This window comes from Pocillopora verrucosa, chromosome 7 (assembly GCF_036669915.1).
Source record: "Pocillopora verrucosa isolate sample1 chromosome 7, ASM3666991v2, whole genome shotgun sequence".
In the NCBI taxonomy this organism is placed as follows: Eukaryota; Metazoa; Cnidaria; class Anthozoa; order Scleractinia; family Pocilloporidae; genus Pocillopora; species Pocillopora verrucosa.
Window position 1 is genome coordinate 21,535,815 of NC_089318.1, and position 18,476 is coordinate 21,554,290.

Below are 18,476 nucleotides of genomic sequence, written 5' to 3' on the forward strand. Positions count from 1 at the left end.
GACATTAGTGGATGTCAGATTGATGATTTATACCAATTTAGTGGCTAGTATTTTTTCCTTTCCAAATCCTTTAGACTGTTATTATACTGCCAAACACCCTGGATGCAACCCTGAATGTAAAGATATTTTAGGATGCATTGAGAATTTGACTTACCCAGCCACTTGTGCTAAAATAGCAGGTCATGGAGTTGAGACAATCCATTTTTAAGTTAATTTGGTTATCCTAGACTGATGAAGTGGATAAGTTGTTTTAAAGGTCAGTAGTCAACCCTTGAAATCCTAAGATGCAATTGTTAGTTCTACCCTTTAGCTGGGACACATTTCCTTGTAAATTATTTACAAGAATTTGGTCTTAAATCAAGTGAACAAATTCCATCTGCTAAGTGTGAACAATCTTATAGTCTGTTTGATGGATGATGTTATTTCCTTACTCAGAACTGGTTAGATCAAATGACCACCACAAACCGTTTAATATCAAACCAAGCTTTAATAATTATTTGATCTTAAAGAAATACATTTATAATTCGCAATTAGAACAAATGCAAATCAAGTCTATCTTGTAACTAAATTCAAAAACTTCAATATAAACTTACTTCTGTGGCAGATCGTTACAACAGTCTCACTTTATGGGTTAGCAGATTCTCCAGGTAAGCAGATTTAGAGACAGAAAAACGATAACAAAATAACTTCTTTCTCACTTTGATTCTGCTGAAAAACTGACTTAAAACAATCTAATGCTTTTAAATCAATTTATTGAATTAATGTCAATCACAATTCTTGTCATCAAATAAAACTCAACAAGAGGCAACCCCTGTTTATTAAACGAAACAGATGTAAAGATGTTACAGGGAGAAGTTTCATGTTAATCACTTCTTGGAGTTAAAGGGTTAAGATCTGTGGAGTTTGTACACCCCAGGTTTTTTATTTTCCAAGGGCTGGAAAAAAATTCCCTCCCTTACCCTCCTGAGATATGACAGACCAAAAAGACATAAATCATTTTCTGCGGTCAAGATCTATCAAGAACAGTCCAAACACTGGCTTCATTCATACAAAACTTCTTGTTCATTACCTGATCCTTTTTTTTTCAAGCGTTGTTTCATTTTCCACACTAGCATGCAAATCTCTACCATATTTGACAACAATAACAGGATGCCACCGACATCAGATATACCAAAGCAAAATGGAATGTCCAATTTTTAATACTCTTACACACAAATCATAACACGCAAAAAAATAATTTCAATAGGTAATTATACATTCCTGTTTTGTTTTAATGTTTTTTTTTTTAGAATCTGATTCTCAACTTAAATGTTGAACACAGATGCTTTCCTTATGAATACTGATCAATGTGTATGTAACTTGGGTTTCAAAAGAACTTGAAGTATTTATTCATAGACCAGACTTTGACCAAAAAACAACTCCTTACTGAAAAATAATGACTTCCACTTGGCCTTTGGATTATTTCGTTCTGTCTCTGGCAACAGTCATTTTCAGGATAACTTGGTTGTACAGTGCAGCATTTCAACAAATACAATAAAACTTTTCATAAACATTTTTCACCTTTTTTTTTTTTTTTTTACATTTTCCACTGAGATTATGCCATAGCGATACAAAATAAACCCTCTTAAAATATCAGCTGTTCCAAAATCATGTCCCCAATGAATGATATAAGTGACAACATAAAGCTTCTCTCTCTCAAAAGTTTTAAGAAAAAGATTACTGGTAAGTCAATTCTTATCAGCTAAATATTGATTGCAGATTTACCAAAATTATATTTTTTCTCGCTTTCTGTTGTTAAATACTGGTATATTTAGATTACTTTTGTTGTCTCTCTTTTCCTACTAGCTTTTTTTCTTTTTCCTTTTTGTGTTTGTGTGGTGTGTGCACGTGTGTGGTACCTGACCCTTTAATGTAATAATTTATTAATAACCTAAGTAAGGCTGCACTATCTTTTTAGCCCTCAATGGTTATTATGGACAGCCTGTACTCTCTTCATTTTTTGTGTAATATATATATTTGTTGTATCATAAAGATTTAATGTAGAGTACAAATAAAGTTGTTGTTGTTCATTGGAGGGAGAAAGCACAGTCATGTTTAGGTTATTTGGGTAAAAATATCTTCCCTCCCCCCCCTCTCTTCCCTCCCCCCCCTCCTCTTCCCTCCCCCTGCCTGGTGCAAGGATTCAAGATAAGAATAGATACTCCGAGATATTTCATCTTTCCTCTGCATTTAATAACAGCAGGCATTCACTGTTGATAATTCAACTGTTTAAATGTATAGAGAGCAGTATGGTGAATATGCATAGTGATGTTAGAGTGTACAAGGTTCCAGGCAGGAGAGTTAACATGAGAGATCATCCTGGCCTGCTAACTTAACCCTTTTACATCCTAATATCAGTATTGATATTCTCCATACTGTTCTCTATACATTCCCTAAGATGCTGACCAGGAGAATTTGTGTAACAGTCAAGGGATTATTTATTTAGTGATCATTTCCTTTATCCTCTTGCCTTTAATGATTGATTCAGGGGTGATGTTGTAAGGAGAAAGTAGATGCTGGTCACTCTAAGGGTTTAACAGGTTAAAGATCTAATTTTTGGAAATCAAACCATTCCACTTTCCCATGTGAACAGGACAAATACATATATGAGGAAAAGAGTTGAAAGGCAAGAGCTCTGAAAATATACCAGTACAACAGACAAGGTGGATAACATGAAAAGACGATTTTTTGACAAAACTGTTCTAAGTATGCCTCTTTAATGACTGCAAATTTCAATAGCTTATACTTAAAAAATTGAATAAACATCATATATTTTTTATTGATAAGAAAACTTTTCAGATACACTATGTTTGACATATATTTATACTGAAAAATTATCAGAATCCAGATTTACACTTACTCTTTGGATTTGGCTCGTGAACCTTGGATTCTAACCTTTCCTACAATCTCTTTCTCTTTAAATATATCATCTGACTTAATATGTAAATATTCCTCAGAGAATTAGCTATATATAAATAATAGCTCGTTATGCTATAAATAATTTACAAGCTTATACTTTCCCTTTTTTACATTGCATGCGAGAGAATAGATTACAAAAACAGAAAAATTAGGAAACATAAGGTTGAAATAATAAAAAATATACAGGAACGAACCATGACGTCAATTTTCCGAGCGGAAGTATGGCAAAAATTTGGAACTTCCGTTTTGCAGTGTAAATTCTGATAGACTTTTGAGGGCCAAAATTAACTTTTATATCGTCAGAATTGGTACAAAAAAAATTCCCACACTGATCCATATCATCATGAAATTATAAAATATAATTCTTAACCTACGTATTCTCTGTTAGAATTTATGGGAACAATACCTCAAGAAGTCCTGGGTAAAACGGATCGCTACTAGTGTTTAGCAGTGATTCGATCTCGTCACCCAAAACATCTAGGTGGGATGAATCGCCTTCGATCTCTCTTAACAGTTCATTCACATCTTCAAACGTTGGCAAATTTCTCAGTTCTGTTGTTAAGCTCTGAAGAAATTCCTCGAGCTGCGAGTCCTCGCTTGCACTGCTCTGCGGTTTATCAGACATGGTGATAATTTCCTGAAGTTCATACAAGGAGTTATTTTGTATTTCAGATGTGCTATCTCCGCCATCAGGAATTAAATCTGTCGTATCTGTTTCATTGGACTCTCGGCTTATGCTCAATTTCCTCTTCTTTTTGGAGGAAGAACAAACACAGAAGTAACTTGAGCAAACTTCGCTACAAATTCTTCGCACAGTGCATTCCAAAACTGCTGCCACAAACATGTCAGGCTCTCGTTTTCGTTTATTTCTCTGCTGTTTCTTCACGGCAGATTGAACAAATTGTTCCTGCTCCACTCTTTTATCCTCTGTCGGACACATTTCACTGCGGCAATCCAGAGAAACTCAACCGAATCGCCAAGGAAGTTGATATAATTAAAGATTCTAATCGACACGGCGAGGATCCTAACCGTATCACCGTCACGGTAAACAATCTTTTCAGTGATGTGTAAAATACAAACAACAAATCGACGAAATGCTAGACGGGCTAGAACTTAAAATCAGAGTATACTATACTGTTGGCTACGGCAAAAGTACTGAACGAGCCAAATGTGATGAATTATTTCAACCTGTCACGGAATCGCCAACCGGCACATTGCACCACGAATCCGCAATTTGGTTTCTGAAGTCGTCGCTCTGGTAGGTAAGGAAACTACAGCTGTAGGAACGTAGTCGAAGCTGATTTCCCACTTAAATTCTATCGAAGTATCCAACACAAAACAATCAATTTCGCCCACAAGTTGAGATTCTTTCTAGCCGTTCGTTCTCATCTGCTCATTTAATTTTTCTAGAACTTCCGTGAAACTCCTGGTAAAATTGACGTTTTTCCGATCCTTGTTGCCATGATTACAGATGACTGGCAGCTAATGAACCAATCAATTTGAGCGGGCGTATTCCACCGGGAAAGACCCTTACAAAAAATGTTTTCGTTGTTAGCTAAAGTCGCTAAAAGATAAAATTTGTTTTTCAGAGACATTTCGCGAGGGAAATGGTCTCTCACTTCTCACTAAAAGTTTCAAGTTTCTTTTTCTAAAATGGACAACAATTATTTGGTGTTGTTAAAGAGAGAAACCCAAATAAATTTCAGGTTTCTCTTAGAATGTATGACCGTGACGACTTGGGGCGATTGGCCTTGACAGGGTTCGAAATGACGTCAGAGCATAGAGGCACGAACTAACAGAAAACGCAATATCAATTTAAGGTTTTTTCCCCGGCCTTCATCTGGTATCGTAAAAACAAACGACGCTAACATAAAGCCGTTCAAATTTAAATAAAAATTTTCTTATAAGGATCGAGTATTTGCCGAAGCTTCGATAAACGCGACCAATTTGCAGGTTGGAATTTTAAACTGGGTTTTAATGAGATGAATTTTAATGTTTTACTGCACTGTAGAATTGTTGCATGCTTAGCTACGTGTATGCTACGTATGCAAAAATGAAGGCTGAAATTAAAAAAAAAAATGTCAGATATGACAATTATACGAGTGTCGGAGCACTCGATTGTAAAATATTCCCGATTGTTTTAATATTCCGACCATGTTGCTTACAGGCGACAAAACGAAACTAAATCGTACGTGCTTGCTCTCATGATACAAAATTTCGAGTTGTATAATTAAGTCCGAGAAAAAAAAGCAATAAACACCTGCTGTTATCAGGCGAAGAACAGTACGACTCAAAAGACGTTTTAAATTTTCTTCAACCAATTTTATCGACGAAATAGTTACCCAATCCTATTATAACGAAATTCATCTTTTTACGAAATATACAAATTTAATATATAGTCGACACGTTCAATAACTAGAGGATCGCGTAAGAAATGCTTACATCAGATGTTCACTTCGCTTATTTGCAAGCTTCGCACATTCTTTAGAAGGGCTAACTACACTTAGCATAGTGGTGATCAACTGCTGCTTTGTTAAGCTTTTACTGAAGTTGTACTTTGAGTTTGCGAAAAATCACGTATCCTCTTAGGGTTTGCTTATCAGGTGCCAAGACAATCAGTTTCGGCTTAGCTTTGGCCAGACAGCTGTGACTCTGGGGGGGTGGGGGGTTGAGTTTGTTTCATCGCGGCTCTCTTGGCTCGGTACATTTCCAGTCGTTTATGTGCTGCATTTCATCACTCGTTGCGTGAGCCGGCTTCCTCTCAAAGATACCCGGTAAACTCACTGACGACTCGTCGACGTGTCACCGCTCGTTGACGACGTAAAACGTAACGACCACATAAAAGATGATGGGGACTCAGAATTTTTCCTTTGTCCCACGTTCGTGACTGGACGAAAAACATATTTCTCTAAGATGATTTACAAGTGGTGCTAAAGGACCTTTAATGTTGATTGATCTGGGCAGAAGGGTTTGTATGTGTCTAACCACGGAAATAGTCGTCGACCAGTGAAGCTCTCGGCCGTTCATAAAATTTCACTACCGTAAGATCTGTATGGAGAACACTATGGATAATATGCACACTAATACTGTTTGGAAGTGAAGGGTTAGCTGACCCCATTAACAGTGACCGCACTGCAAATTCAGAAAAGGATTATTTGGCCTCGAGTTTCAATCCAATGAACACAAATTCAATCTCTTTTAATAGTGTTGTTTATATACTGTATTTATTTCCCTAAGAAGTTCTTGACTACAAAACATATCTCATTTCACATTTACATGAAATACTTTTATATTTCATTATCGCTGATAGTCGTTCCATGGTCACTAAGATCTTGAAGTTCTTTGTTTTCTGGCTGTATTATCTGAAGCTTTAATCTGCAATGAGCTCTGAGGGCCTGTATTCCACGGTATTCCAGAACTATCAATCACGCTAGTAGACACTGTCACGTGATACACAGTGGGTGTACTCAGAGAGAGCAAGAATTGGGCACTGAAGTAGTCGTGATGCGGAACCACCGACTGTTCTAAACTGGTCACACAATCGCGCGGGGACTGAAACAGAGATGATTCACAAATTAATTTCTTAATTCAAATTTAAACAAAAAAAAAAACTTAAGGGAACTACAGTTTAGAACAGTTCCGTGTTACTCCTTTCAGCGAACATCTTCAAGAAGCTAAAAAGCCGCAATTATGAGAAAGAAGGAAAAAAAATGAACAGATGAAAGGATGGATGATTAGGAAATTTGGCGAACTCCACTAACCAGCGAACGGACCATCACTAAAAGCGCTGCAGGACGAGCGATAGATTTGAGACGAGTTGGGGAGAGGTTTACTGGGGGGTCTGGCATTAATAGTCAGTGCCAGAACCTTGCAGACCTTCCGTCGGTTCGCGATGCTCAAGACCTTATATTTTCATGCAGGTGAAGAAACACTCGTGCTGGAGAACCTACAATGAGGGCTTGCTCGTAAGCTAGAACTCCAAAAGCCTCTTGTTTTTATCCTTTCACAGCACTGTCATTCATTTCTGGTACAGTGCAATAAATTCACGGCCAACGATTCCAAATTAAACCATAGACGAACCTTTCCATCCAGGGTTTGCTGCTTCTTCTCCTCAGCCTGCCAAGTTACTGACAAACAGACGGACTGGACATCACGAAAAAGGCCTGGGAACAAAGCAAAAAGGGACGTATCAAAGTTTTACCCTTTCGAATTCCACTTCCCATTTAATTCCAAAAAATTCTTCATAGTTGTGAAGTTAATCCAAACCTGGTCGCTGTCCATGATCGATTACTCCTTCCACCTTGAGAACAAACTGTGTATCCAAACTGACCGTGATAGGCTCTCCAGGGGACCGAGCCGAGGGAGATAACGCCAGCTGCAAAAATAAGTTAATCTTTTAACCCCTAAGAGTGGATAGAATCTAATTTCTCCTTACAGAATCACTACTAATCAAACATTAACCCTTAAACTCCCAAGATCCGATTGTTAATTCTCTCCTCTAGCTGTTACGCACTTCCTTGAAAATAACTTACGAGAATTTGGTGTTAGATCAAGATAACAACTTCTACCTGATACATTTGAGTATTCTCATTACCTATTTGCTGGAAAGTGCATAGATATCGTTGGGAGAAGTTACTTTTTAATCACCTCTGGGAGTTAAAGGGTTTAGGTACGTTTTAAAAAAATACAAGAAATGACCGCCCACTACAGAAGCTCTTGATTGTGAAACAAATTCTTCTTGCCAGCACTTTAGGAGATGTGAAGAGTAGGTATGGAGAGTATACATACTGATGGTAAAAAGGGGGGAAAAGGGTCAGTGTTTGTCGATTGGTCAAAGGTGAATTTTGCGTTGGCTCTAAGATATTTTCTTTTCTAGTGGTTGGTTGTTGATATAACTTTGGTTTTAGTTCTACGACATTCAATCAAAAAGTGCTCAAAAATAATCAGTGATGGGTCACTTACCTTGATGGACGTAGATTGTTGGCTGCAAAAGAAGTACTTTGGAAATATGAAAGGTACTTTGATCAGAGTCATTGAAGCACGAATAAGACACTCGGTTTGCTGAAAGAAAAAGAAGCTGGTAAGCTTTCAACAAGGTCAGTGGATTTTAAACCACACAAGTGATCTTAATGAAGAATCTTCTAATATGTTAAACGTTATTTTGCTTTAATGTGAAATTTTCAGGATAGCCAGAAAAAGGAACATGTCGCGGTAAGGGCAAAGAATTGTGATCTTTTGAGCCCGAAGGTAAAATGATAGTTTGGAAAAGTTCATTCATGAAACAAATCAGTTCAAAGTGTTTAGAACTGAAGCCTCTTTACTACAGTGATTATTGCTATGAGAAAAACGCTTTTCCTTTTTTTCATTTATCTTTGTTTGTAAGAACTCAAGGGAAAAAGTGCGTGTCGGCAATATGTCGGCCGGCGCGTTCATCTTTCGTCTATTAAATACTCAAACACAACATTTCACAGGCTTACCAAATGACAGAGAGGAAGAGCTTCAAGTTGACTTGCAAGGTTCTGAAATTAATTATTATAAAAACAGACCATTCACTTTAACTATATGAGCAATTTTGAACGAAGTGAGGAAAGTAATCTTCGACATTGCATCGGTTTAGCTTTTGCTCAGTGATTAGTTTAGAAATCTTGCGCCAAAATTTCGACCAATCAGATGCAAAATGAAAACCAACGGCGCCTTTTTCAGTTGCGTCTTCCCGCGCTTCAGGTAGTTTGCTCGTCTTTACTTCAACTTCTCCTTGGTTTCTTGAGATTGTTTCTTTGTTATGACAGGACATTGCGATTACTTTTGGTTTCCTGACACTAAAACGAAATTCACCATAAAAAAGTAAAGATAAAAAAGAGAAAAATCTGGGACAAAACCAACCTCTACTGTTTCTAAAATGTCTGTACACGCCAAAGACAGTGCGTTTTGTCTCAGAGCTGAGGATCTGTTTCGTTGTTCACCCACAGAACTGGAGGAAAATTGCATTAAAAAATTAACAAATCAACACAATTCTGTGTAGTAGTCAAATTAAGCCATTAATATGAACCAACATAATGGCCAGCCCTCAATTGTCTTGTTAGCTCAGTTGGTGGAGCATCCCACTGGTATCGCAAAGGTCGTAGGTTCAAATCTGTACAATCCTGAATTTTTTTTTTAGGCCTTATTTTCACTACTGCTTAACTAGTGTTCATTACTACGAAGATCGCTTTTATATTCATTTCTGAAAAACCGCAGTTCACATGTATGATTTTCATATGTTCACAGTCATCGATTCGTGAATAAATCGCGCCAATGAGAGCCAATCAAATTACAAGCATCACCAGTGATTTCAAAATGGATGTAATGAAATCTGAAAATTATCAGTGACCGTACCTGGGCTGGGATGTCTTCATTAGTACATCAATACTGTAGGATATCAATAAACAGCTTTGTTGAAGACTGAATTACGTGTTAAAGAAAATACATGCTACTGAAAACAAGTTGCTACTTGAAATACAAGCGATCCTCGCAGCTATGAACACTACTGAACTAGTAGTTGAAATGAGACCTGAAAAAAATTCAGGCGCGTACGGGATTTGAACCCATGACCTCTGCGATACCGGTGCAGCGCTCTACCAACTGAGCTAACAGGCTAACTGGGAGCTGATCATAATGTTGCGAGGATCGCTTGCATCTCATTTCTTCACCGCAGTGTACATATATGATTTTCATATATTTCAAGTTGCTACTTCATAGAAAAACCAAGATATCTCTGGAGAATCTTCGAGATTTCAGGACCACGATCTCCAAGGGAGACGTTTATCCCTTTGACTCCCATCAGTGACTAGAATTGCCTTGAGAAGGACTTCATTCAGGAGAGAGAAAAAGTGCACGATACAAACAGACGTGGAGAGGATCAGTGGCAAAAGAGACGAAAGGGTTCAAGATGAACATGAAACCAGATGCAACGGTGGTTATTTGACAGACAACAATGGTACTCGTTTGAAAAGACCTTATGTGTTACGTTATCGTGATCAAATTGAGCAACGAAAAATCATGTGAAAAGATACGTCTCGATGTTCTTGAGGCTTACAGGATCAGCATTAAATGAAGTGCGATACAACTGTCCATAACTCTCACCAAGATTACGGAAAACTTTGCTGCATTCAGTCATCTGAATAAGAAAAAATAATACTGTTTCGTAAGTGCTACCTTAAATCGAATATTCTGTGAGCACATTAAAATCTTCAATGAATTAAAGGAAAAAAAACCTAACACGAAGACTAGCTGTCTCAGCTTTAACATTTATTCAGACGAGCAACGTAAAAAACTCCCTCCAGATAGGAAATCTCTCTTCCCTACAGACTTACTTGAGCAGCAAAGTGACTCAACCGCTGAACATCTTGACCAGTCGCCATGGCAACAGCCGTTGCAATGGCAGGCGGAGGACAGGATTTCATGGTAGCACAAGATGCGAGGAGCAGACTATGAGCCTGGAACGTTTCTGCCCTCAAACTGGCATATGAACATTGGAATGACAGTTGGTTGTTGGAAGACACAGAAGCCTGGTGAAAACGAAGAGCGATCATCATATCGTTAGAAAATCATTGAAAAAAGTACCACAAAGCAAACAACTTATTCAAAGCGGAATGGTTTTTTTTAACCCTTTACACCTGAACATCAGTATGCATATTCTCCATACTGTTCTCTATACATTTCCTACGGAGCTGAAAAGGAGAATTTGTTTAACAATCACAAGCTTCAATCTTGACTTGGTGATCCCTTCCTTTATTCTCGTGCGTGATTCAGAGACGATATTGACTCCTAATACACTAGTACTTGAAATTAGGTTTAGAGTGACAAAAAGACCATCTAAAGTTATTCAGTTTTATTTTTGGCTCATTAACATTTACACAAACCTTGAGGGTTGTAATGCCTTTGTGGTATTTGGCACAAGCTTCTGATATCTGTTTAGCTAACATTAACTGACTATCACATGGGACACTAAGCAAACTCTCTGCCTCACAAAAACACTTTAAGGCAGTTAACCAGAAGTAGAAGTGTTCTGATGCCACCTGAAAGATAATAAAGCAAAAAGGGCGAAAGATAAAGTCTGTAATCAAGCCAAGTGGCCCATTCGGAGGGGGGGGCCAGCCATGGGTTGACAAGGAGTATTACAACTCCCCTCTGGATGGGATGCCAATTTATTGCAATAGTTAGTTAGAATTCACTTTCCCTATGCATTAAAACTAAAATAGCTCATGCAAAAATTACATCACACTTTATACCTTGGATGACAGGTTTCCAAAAATTTTGGCTGCAATGCTGTGAAAACCCTGAGAGATAATAGAGGAATAGTTTAGGCTTAACATTTTTAATTGTGAAAATTATTCAGGACCTTGATAACTATAATTTGTCATAAGTTTTCAGGTTTCAAGATGGCTAAATGTCCAGTATTGTAGCATCAAGCATTCCAAAGGAGGATGCCAGGTCATTGAAGCAAAGCTATCAGCCCTTGCAGCTGCATAAGTGGGATTGCTCAGATATAAGCAGGCCTAAAAAGGCTTGTCATCAGGAACAGCAACAGACATTTTGACAACTTGAGTGAGGGTCTGCACCAGAGTCAAGCAAAGAGTTTTTCATCTGTCAAAAGTTTTGAATCTGATGGTCAGTTTATTTGGGATGTTTTCTACTTTGAGACTACAATCTAAGTTCTCAGTTTTGATTGGCTAGTTTTGGTGTATTATCTCAGCAAACCATTGTGTTTGAACACTTATTGAGCTAAATGGTAGCTATTTAAAGAAATATGAATAAAGGAGGTAAGTTTCTAAAGAGACTGTGGTGCTGTATTGTTAGGAGAGTATAACAGGGTAATTTGGTATTATCAACTGAGTTGATAACATAAATTGGCCATCATAAAAAGTTTCAAAGCTGACGTTTCGAGCATTAGCCCTTTATTAGAGCAAACTTTCAAAGTAACTTTCATTTGCTCTGATAAGGGGCAAACGCTTGAAATGTCCCCTTTGATACTCTTTGTGGTGGCCAATTTACATTGGTTGGTTAACCATCTTAATCCAGAGCACAAATTGATTTCCTATGGGCAGGAATTGAATAAGAACGTGCCTGTCTAGAGCTCTAGAGCAGGCAGTCCCAAACAAATAAAAAAGGCATTGGTACATAAAATGGACCAAACAGTGTTACAGCACTAAGACTAACTAACCAGTCTTGTGGCCTGTTTGCCAACTCTGAACATGGTCCAGTATCTTGAAGTTGTTGTTAACTTTCCCAGGTTTTCGAGTAACATTTTTTCCAAGTTTGCAACTGAATCTTCATCCTCATTGTGTGAAACACTTTGATAAGACTGTAAAACCAATGTTGCCATACCAACCTATGGTGCAAAGAATATACAAAAACTCCAAGTATTTTAGAAAACAGGTCTTCTGACAAACAGCAATTCCCTAAAAAAACACATACCACTAAATCTTTTGATTCCTTGCGGTCATCATCTGCAATTACTACTACTTTGGCAAATTGTGAGACAATTTCACTTCTTAAAGGTGCAAGTAAAGATGGAATCTGTGTTGCCATGGTGACCATCACATGACACAGCTCAAGTGCTATTGGACCTGAAAAGAGGAACAAAATGACAGAGATTTAGAATTCTCTTCAACACCTAAACAAGGAAATAGAACTCCCAATATCTGATTTGAAATTCTCCCTACTGATTCATACTCATTTCTTGTAAATCAGCAAGGAGAATCTAGTATTGGGTCAAGATAAGCTTTAAAAGGTTTTGCTTTCCTACAACCTTTCAGCAGAACAATGTATTGCAATTGAAAGCAGTAGTTATGTTCCCTCAGGTTTGGGCCACCACAATAAATAAGGCAATATTATAGTACTATTGCCTACAACTGACCAACAGATCACAGACAGATTACCAACTGTAGGCCACATGTCAGCAGACAGCTAACCAGGATGATAGGGCTATATATTATAAGGGTTTGATGATCTGCAAGATTTCACTCTAACACTAGCTCTTTCATTTTTGTGTAAAGAAGTGGAGAAATAATGCAAAGAAATTGAACACTAACCAGATGAAGTTGGAAGCAAGCTGGACACACTTTCAACCAGGGTGGGAGCCACCTCAGGGGAACTATTCACCAAACAATTCATTGATGACAAACAAACCTGTACAGAAAAAGATAAAAAATACATCATTTGTTATTATTGTATATCTGTTCTTGCATATTTTTCTTCATAGGTTCATCAAGGAATACCTTCAATGGCTGAAGTTGATTGTTTACACAACAGACAACAGCACCACTCTCTAATGCAACAGCTGCTTGTTCACAAAGGCTGCAGTCCTCTTTATCTAGAGAGTATGGAAGAATTACATCAAATTTCAAAATTGTATTTTGTCTAAGATTGAAATAACCTCTGTACATTCTTGACCTCAGGTAACCACTGGATCCCAAGCTCAGCAGCCCACAATGGACAACACAGTGACATGTGACCCTTTTTCAATAATTTATTTTGTGTGACAGGGAATGATTCTGTGGAAAACTTTCTCCTTGTGAAAGAATTTTGTGACAAAAAATTCACATATACATGCTTGCTTTGCTAACTTTCCAAAAAGGAGGCTTTTCAAACAATTTTAAATAAGTTTGAGTCTGTATTAATGATCACCATAAGAAAATGGTAGATGCTGTCCAAAAGAAGAGATTTATCAAAGAGATATCTCCAAAGAACTTGTCCCAAACTTTTTAATGGCACATAAATGAAAATTATCTTATGCTAGAGATAAGAAAAATTCTGGTTTTATACCAATCCCGTCTCCAAATGATCTACCAAATGTAACAACACCCTCTTGTTATGTGCAAACACGAGTTAGATAGAACAAAAAGAAAAAAGGTTGTAAAACAAACCAGACTTAATTCCTGCCACAGCAATGTTGACAAGGAGTTCTGATGCTAAGGCTGCTATAGCAGAGTTATAGGAATTTGTTTCTTTCTGGCAGATTTCAAGGACTGAAAAGTCAGCAACAGAGAAAGGAAATATTATCAGCAACATAGCACTTCAACCCTTTACATCCTAATGTCAATATCCAAATTCTCCATAATGTTCTCTGTACGTTTCCTAAGGTGCTGACAAGGAGAATTTGTTTAACAATCAAGAACTTCTTTAAATTGGTGATCATTTCCTTTATTCTCTAATCTATAGTATTGTTGAATTATCGAAATCAAAGCTTAAATAAAATATTAACCTTTTAACTCTCAGAAGTAATAAACATGTAATTTCTCTTTATGACATCCAATTCTGACTACACAAAAGTTAGGTAAGACGAGTCAGTCAGTCTTCTAGTTTACACATCCTGATACAATCTTAACATGTGCACCCTGAAACTAGTGGTTCTACAAAAAGAACCTGTACTACGCCAGATTCAAAACACCACTAAAAAACCACTCTTTAGATGTGGCCAAAAAATGAGTGGAAATGCATTCATCCTCAAAGTGCCATCAGAATGTTAACTTCTGACTAACTAGTTCCCATGTCACTCAAATGTTGGAAATTACATTATAATATTGAACAAACAGGTAATGATAATACTTGAACTTATCAGGTAGAAGTTGTTATTTTGATTTAACACCAAATTGTCCTAACTAATGCACAAGTAAATTTGTAGCCACTAGTGGGGAGAATTGACAATCAGATCTTGAGAGTGAGAGGGTTAAAGTCACCAAATTCACCTTTTTCACTCTTGAGCAGATCTACAGCCTCTGATCTTGATAGAGTTACCATTGTCCTCAATGCAGAAAATGTAAGGTTATCATAACAGCTACTCAAAATGAATTCAGAGAGAGCCTGGATAAAACAAGAAACAAATGTTAACAAATGGCTTGAATGAAAATTTAGAAATGAAATCCTTGACTTCAGATTGTCTCGCAGAAAACTACTAGTATGGTCATAATTTATTTTTTTTTAGTTGTTTTGGTCTTGTTACTGTAACTGTTTCATGTAAGTTCTGTTGAAATTCATACTGACTTTAGAGCAATCAAATATCACAGTAAGTAACATAAAATGAAAAGATAAATTAATTAGAATAATTGTTTTCTAAAAGAGACTGTTGACTTCTATGATGGCATGCACATGAAAGAGTGACAGGATTATTGCAGTGAAGTTGACACTTCAATTTAACATAACCATTCGACTTAGCAAATTACTATAAAGCTGACAACTTCAAATTTTAGTTTCTTGTCAAAACAAAGTGAAGGATTTGAGATCTTAGGTATCACAGTACCTCGATGTCCTGGATTCTCCACATGTGTGGTGCCCCCTTGGCTAGCATCCTTAAATCTGAAAGGGTATGGTTCTTAACTACTTTTCTAGGATCTTGTGTTAGGTACTTCAGTAACAACTCAGTCTGCAAGATAATTTTTAAGAACTTCATATACTTATTTGTGTCAGTCTTTGGAACGTGGATTATTTTCTCATCATCTCAACAGAGATAAAAACAGATAAAACTTTGCTAACCAAAAAAAGCTCAAAAATTCTATGAACTTTAAATTGTTCCTCTAGCTGCTACATTTTCCCTGTATTTTAGGAAAAAGTCAGAGAATTTTACATTCCTTTGAGATGATATGTTTCCCCTGATTGGTTTGTATACTCTCATGAAGAGTTCCCTGAATAGTGTATTGACTATGCATGGAGAAGTCATGTGTTCGTCGGTTCAGTGATTCGACCAGGTTAAGTAACAAGCCAGTCTTACCTGTTTAGGGATGTCAATCACTGATGATACAGCAAGACAAGATAAGGTGTGTAAGGTGACAACAACAAACTGGCATGTGGGATGAGAAGCAAGAAGAGAGGAACATAACTCATGGACCTGTAGAGAAGAAGACCACAGAGTCCTTTACACCCTAACATCATGTTGCATATTCTCCGTCCTGTTTTTTTTTTTAAATTTCCTAAGGTGCTGACAAGGAAGAATTTGAGTAACAGTTCAGAAATTCTTTAGTTCTTGATTGTTTCTGTTATTCTCATGACCACAAAGTCAGATTCAGGAGTAATTTTGTTAGAGAAATTAGATGCTGGTCACTCTTAGGGGTGAAAGGTTTAAGCCCTGTAGTTCGCAAATGAGTTTTTTCTTTTTTTCAAACCATATTTGATAAGCAGCGCATAAAAACTATTTATTGCCACAGTCCTTAAATGTGATGTCACTGTGATCATGCTTCAAACACCATTAACCAAGAGAATTTTTGCTAGGAAATAAGAGATGATATCTGATATTTCAGTTATTTCAGTTTACCTTTGCAGTCAGCTGTAAGTCATAATGCATGTGTCTGAAAATAGATATTAACTTCAGCTTCATTTCCACAGGAGTATTCAGTCCTAAAAGAGAAACAATAAAGTCAATAACCACATTATAACCCTAACAGGAAAACAATAAAGTCAATAAGTGCATTATGGCCCTCACAAGTACATAATATTGTCAAGCATCTGTACTAACACACTCTCAACTTACCTTCAATAAGCTGTGCTATTTTGTTGTAGAGACCAGAGGCAAATTCTCTGTCAGTAACAAAAAAAAGAGAAAGAGTCAGACATGCAATTCTAAGATAACAAAGCATTAGAAGGCTTTAGTCATAATCTCAAGTTCAAGTTTCAAGTTTATTGAGTTTGCAGGAAAATCTTTGTACAATAATCACCTTCAACAAGAGTTGCCAAGAGCAGAACAAATTTACTCACTCAGTGAAACAGTCCACTCATTTTCTCACCAAAAACACAAAAACTAATTGACACTGCAAAATTACCCAAACTATATGACTTGGACAAAGATTTTCACAAAATGAAGTGAGTTGTTACAGCTACATGTCAACCGTAAATTGTGTTGTCAGGACTAATCCTTAATTTTTTATGACCTCTATAGACATTTATCACCTGGATTGTGCACAAAGCCTGTCCGTTGCAAAAATTGCTGCCTCTAATTCCACCTGATCATGTGATTCCAAGCTGCTTCTTATGCTACAATGTGACAAAGAGGAGGTTTTCATATTCAGTTCAACAATTTGAAAAAAAAACTGTCTCTATTAAATCCACTACTTATGTTATCATCAACCTGCCTGAGAGAAGCAATCATCAAACCCTTTACACCTCAACATCAGTATAAATATTCTCTATACTGCTCTCTGTATATTTCCTAAGGTGCTGACAAGGAGAATTTGTTTAACAATCAAGAGCTTCTTCAGTTGGTGATCATTTCCTTTATTCTCGTGACCTTCATGTTTGATTCAGAGGATATATTGTAGAGAGATTTTAGAAGCTAGTCACCCATAGGGATCAAAAGGTTAAAGTGGAGAAAACACTGCTAAGTATTACAGTCAAACATTGTTTACCTGTGGTGGACATTCTTTCTTTCAGAGACGATACAAGCAATACTACCAAGAACTCTAAAGAAGCAATATGTTGAAATAAGTAACAAATGCAATACAATATTCTTTATTACACTGGATCAACTTTCAACAGACATGGGATGAGAATTAAAACCTTCATGCCCTCAAAAGTCATTTTGAGAGTATTAATTTTTTTTTTTTTGACTCTGAACATGACCTCTGCTGAGTTTATCAAAAGTGTCTCCAATTACCTCAAACAACATTCATTTACAAGGCTACTCTCACTTGCACAATCATGTCACATGATCATAAAAATCATTTTGTTGCCTCTATATGCAGCTGAAGAACCCATTCCACTAATAACCTATAATCTGTTCAATGAATAAACAATCCTTTTTCTATTCACCTGACAGTGATGGCTCTTGCCACTGGATCATTTGAATGAATAACAGAGTAAATTCGCTTCAAGAATTCATCCACATTCAAAATCTTATCCAGGTGTTTTTCACTTTGTTGAATAACCTTCAGAATGCAAAGCCGCAAAAAATTACTCCTGCGAAAAAAAGGAGAAACATAGGCATGGAATCTACGTTTTTATTTGATTTTTAGCAGAATGCGAAGAAACAGATGTGCTCAGTTCCCTTTTCTTTCGCATGAAACATCGATCAAATTACACATAATTGACAAAAAAATAATCTCTTTACCCGATACGAAAGACATCAGCCAGCTTTAGCAGAGCAGAATTGATTAAAATTGGGAAGGGATATTTCTCAAATAACCCTGGGAATCTGACTATTGCCTCACACTGTTCTCCAGCTTTACTTGATCGCAGTCCTAAAATGAAAATAAAATCATCCCCGTTGTCGACACTTGAGTGAGACTTACGACAGCTTGCAGACTGGTGTTACGGTTTATAAATTTTGGGATATTGGGAATAAAGCTTGTCTGCAAAGTAGCATTTATTACCTTTATCAAGCTCTGACAATGCACTGTTCGCATCTTGCCAGCTGTCAGAACTATTGGAAGATTTTTCTCCAATGTTTGTGAAAGTTCCAAAGCTTAGTAAGGACGCCATGTTGGAATCACATATCCCACAAATCCACGTTGGCGATGCTATAGAAGAGCATGCTGGGATCTTTCCGCGAA

At 37.0% G+C, this 18,476-nt stretch overlaps 2 protein-coding genes across 2 annotated transcripts; both read right to left on the reverse strand.

Annotated features, from left to right (window-relative positions):
- Positions 1-2,242: 2,242 nt before the first annotated feature.
- On the reverse strand, positions 2,243-4,392 carry LOC131781410 (uncharacterized). Its single transcript, XM_059098057.2, has one exon. It carries the CDS (start codon positions 3,896-3,898, stop codon positions 3,350-3,352), a length of 549 nt encoding a protein of 182 aa, XP_058954040.2. The 5' UTR covers positions 3,899-4,392; the 3' UTR covers positions 2,243-3,349.
- A 1,765-nt stretch (positions 4,393-6,157) lies between these two features.
- Positions 6,158-18,417, reverse strand: LOC131781409 (integrator complex subunit 7). Its single transcript, XM_059098055.2, has 26 exons — positions 18,297-18,417; positions 18,035-18,164; positions 17,737-17,883; positions 17,334-17,387; positions 16,879-16,962; positions 16,463-16,509; positions 16,247-16,329; positions 15,707-15,823; positions 15,239-15,361; positions 14,688-14,802; positions 13,866-13,967; positions 13,218-13,312; positions 13,032-13,128; positions 12,415-12,566; positions 12,161-12,328; positions 11,229-11,276; positions 10,860-11,015; positions 10,311-10,505; positions 10,011-10,114; positions 9,334-9,399; positions 8,842-8,929; positions 8,436-8,477; positions 7,921-8,019; positions 7,225-7,333; positions 7,039-7,121; positions 6,158-6,510 (listed from the first exon to the last, which is right to left on the reverse strand). Exons 1-26 carry the CDS (start codon positions 18,403-18,405, stop codon positions 6,283-6,285), a joined length of 2,841 nt encoding a protein of 946 aa, XP_058954038.2. The 5' UTR covers positions 18,406-18,417; the 3' UTR covers positions 6,158-6,282.
- Between the last annotated feature and the right edge of the window lie 59 nt (positions 18,418-18,476).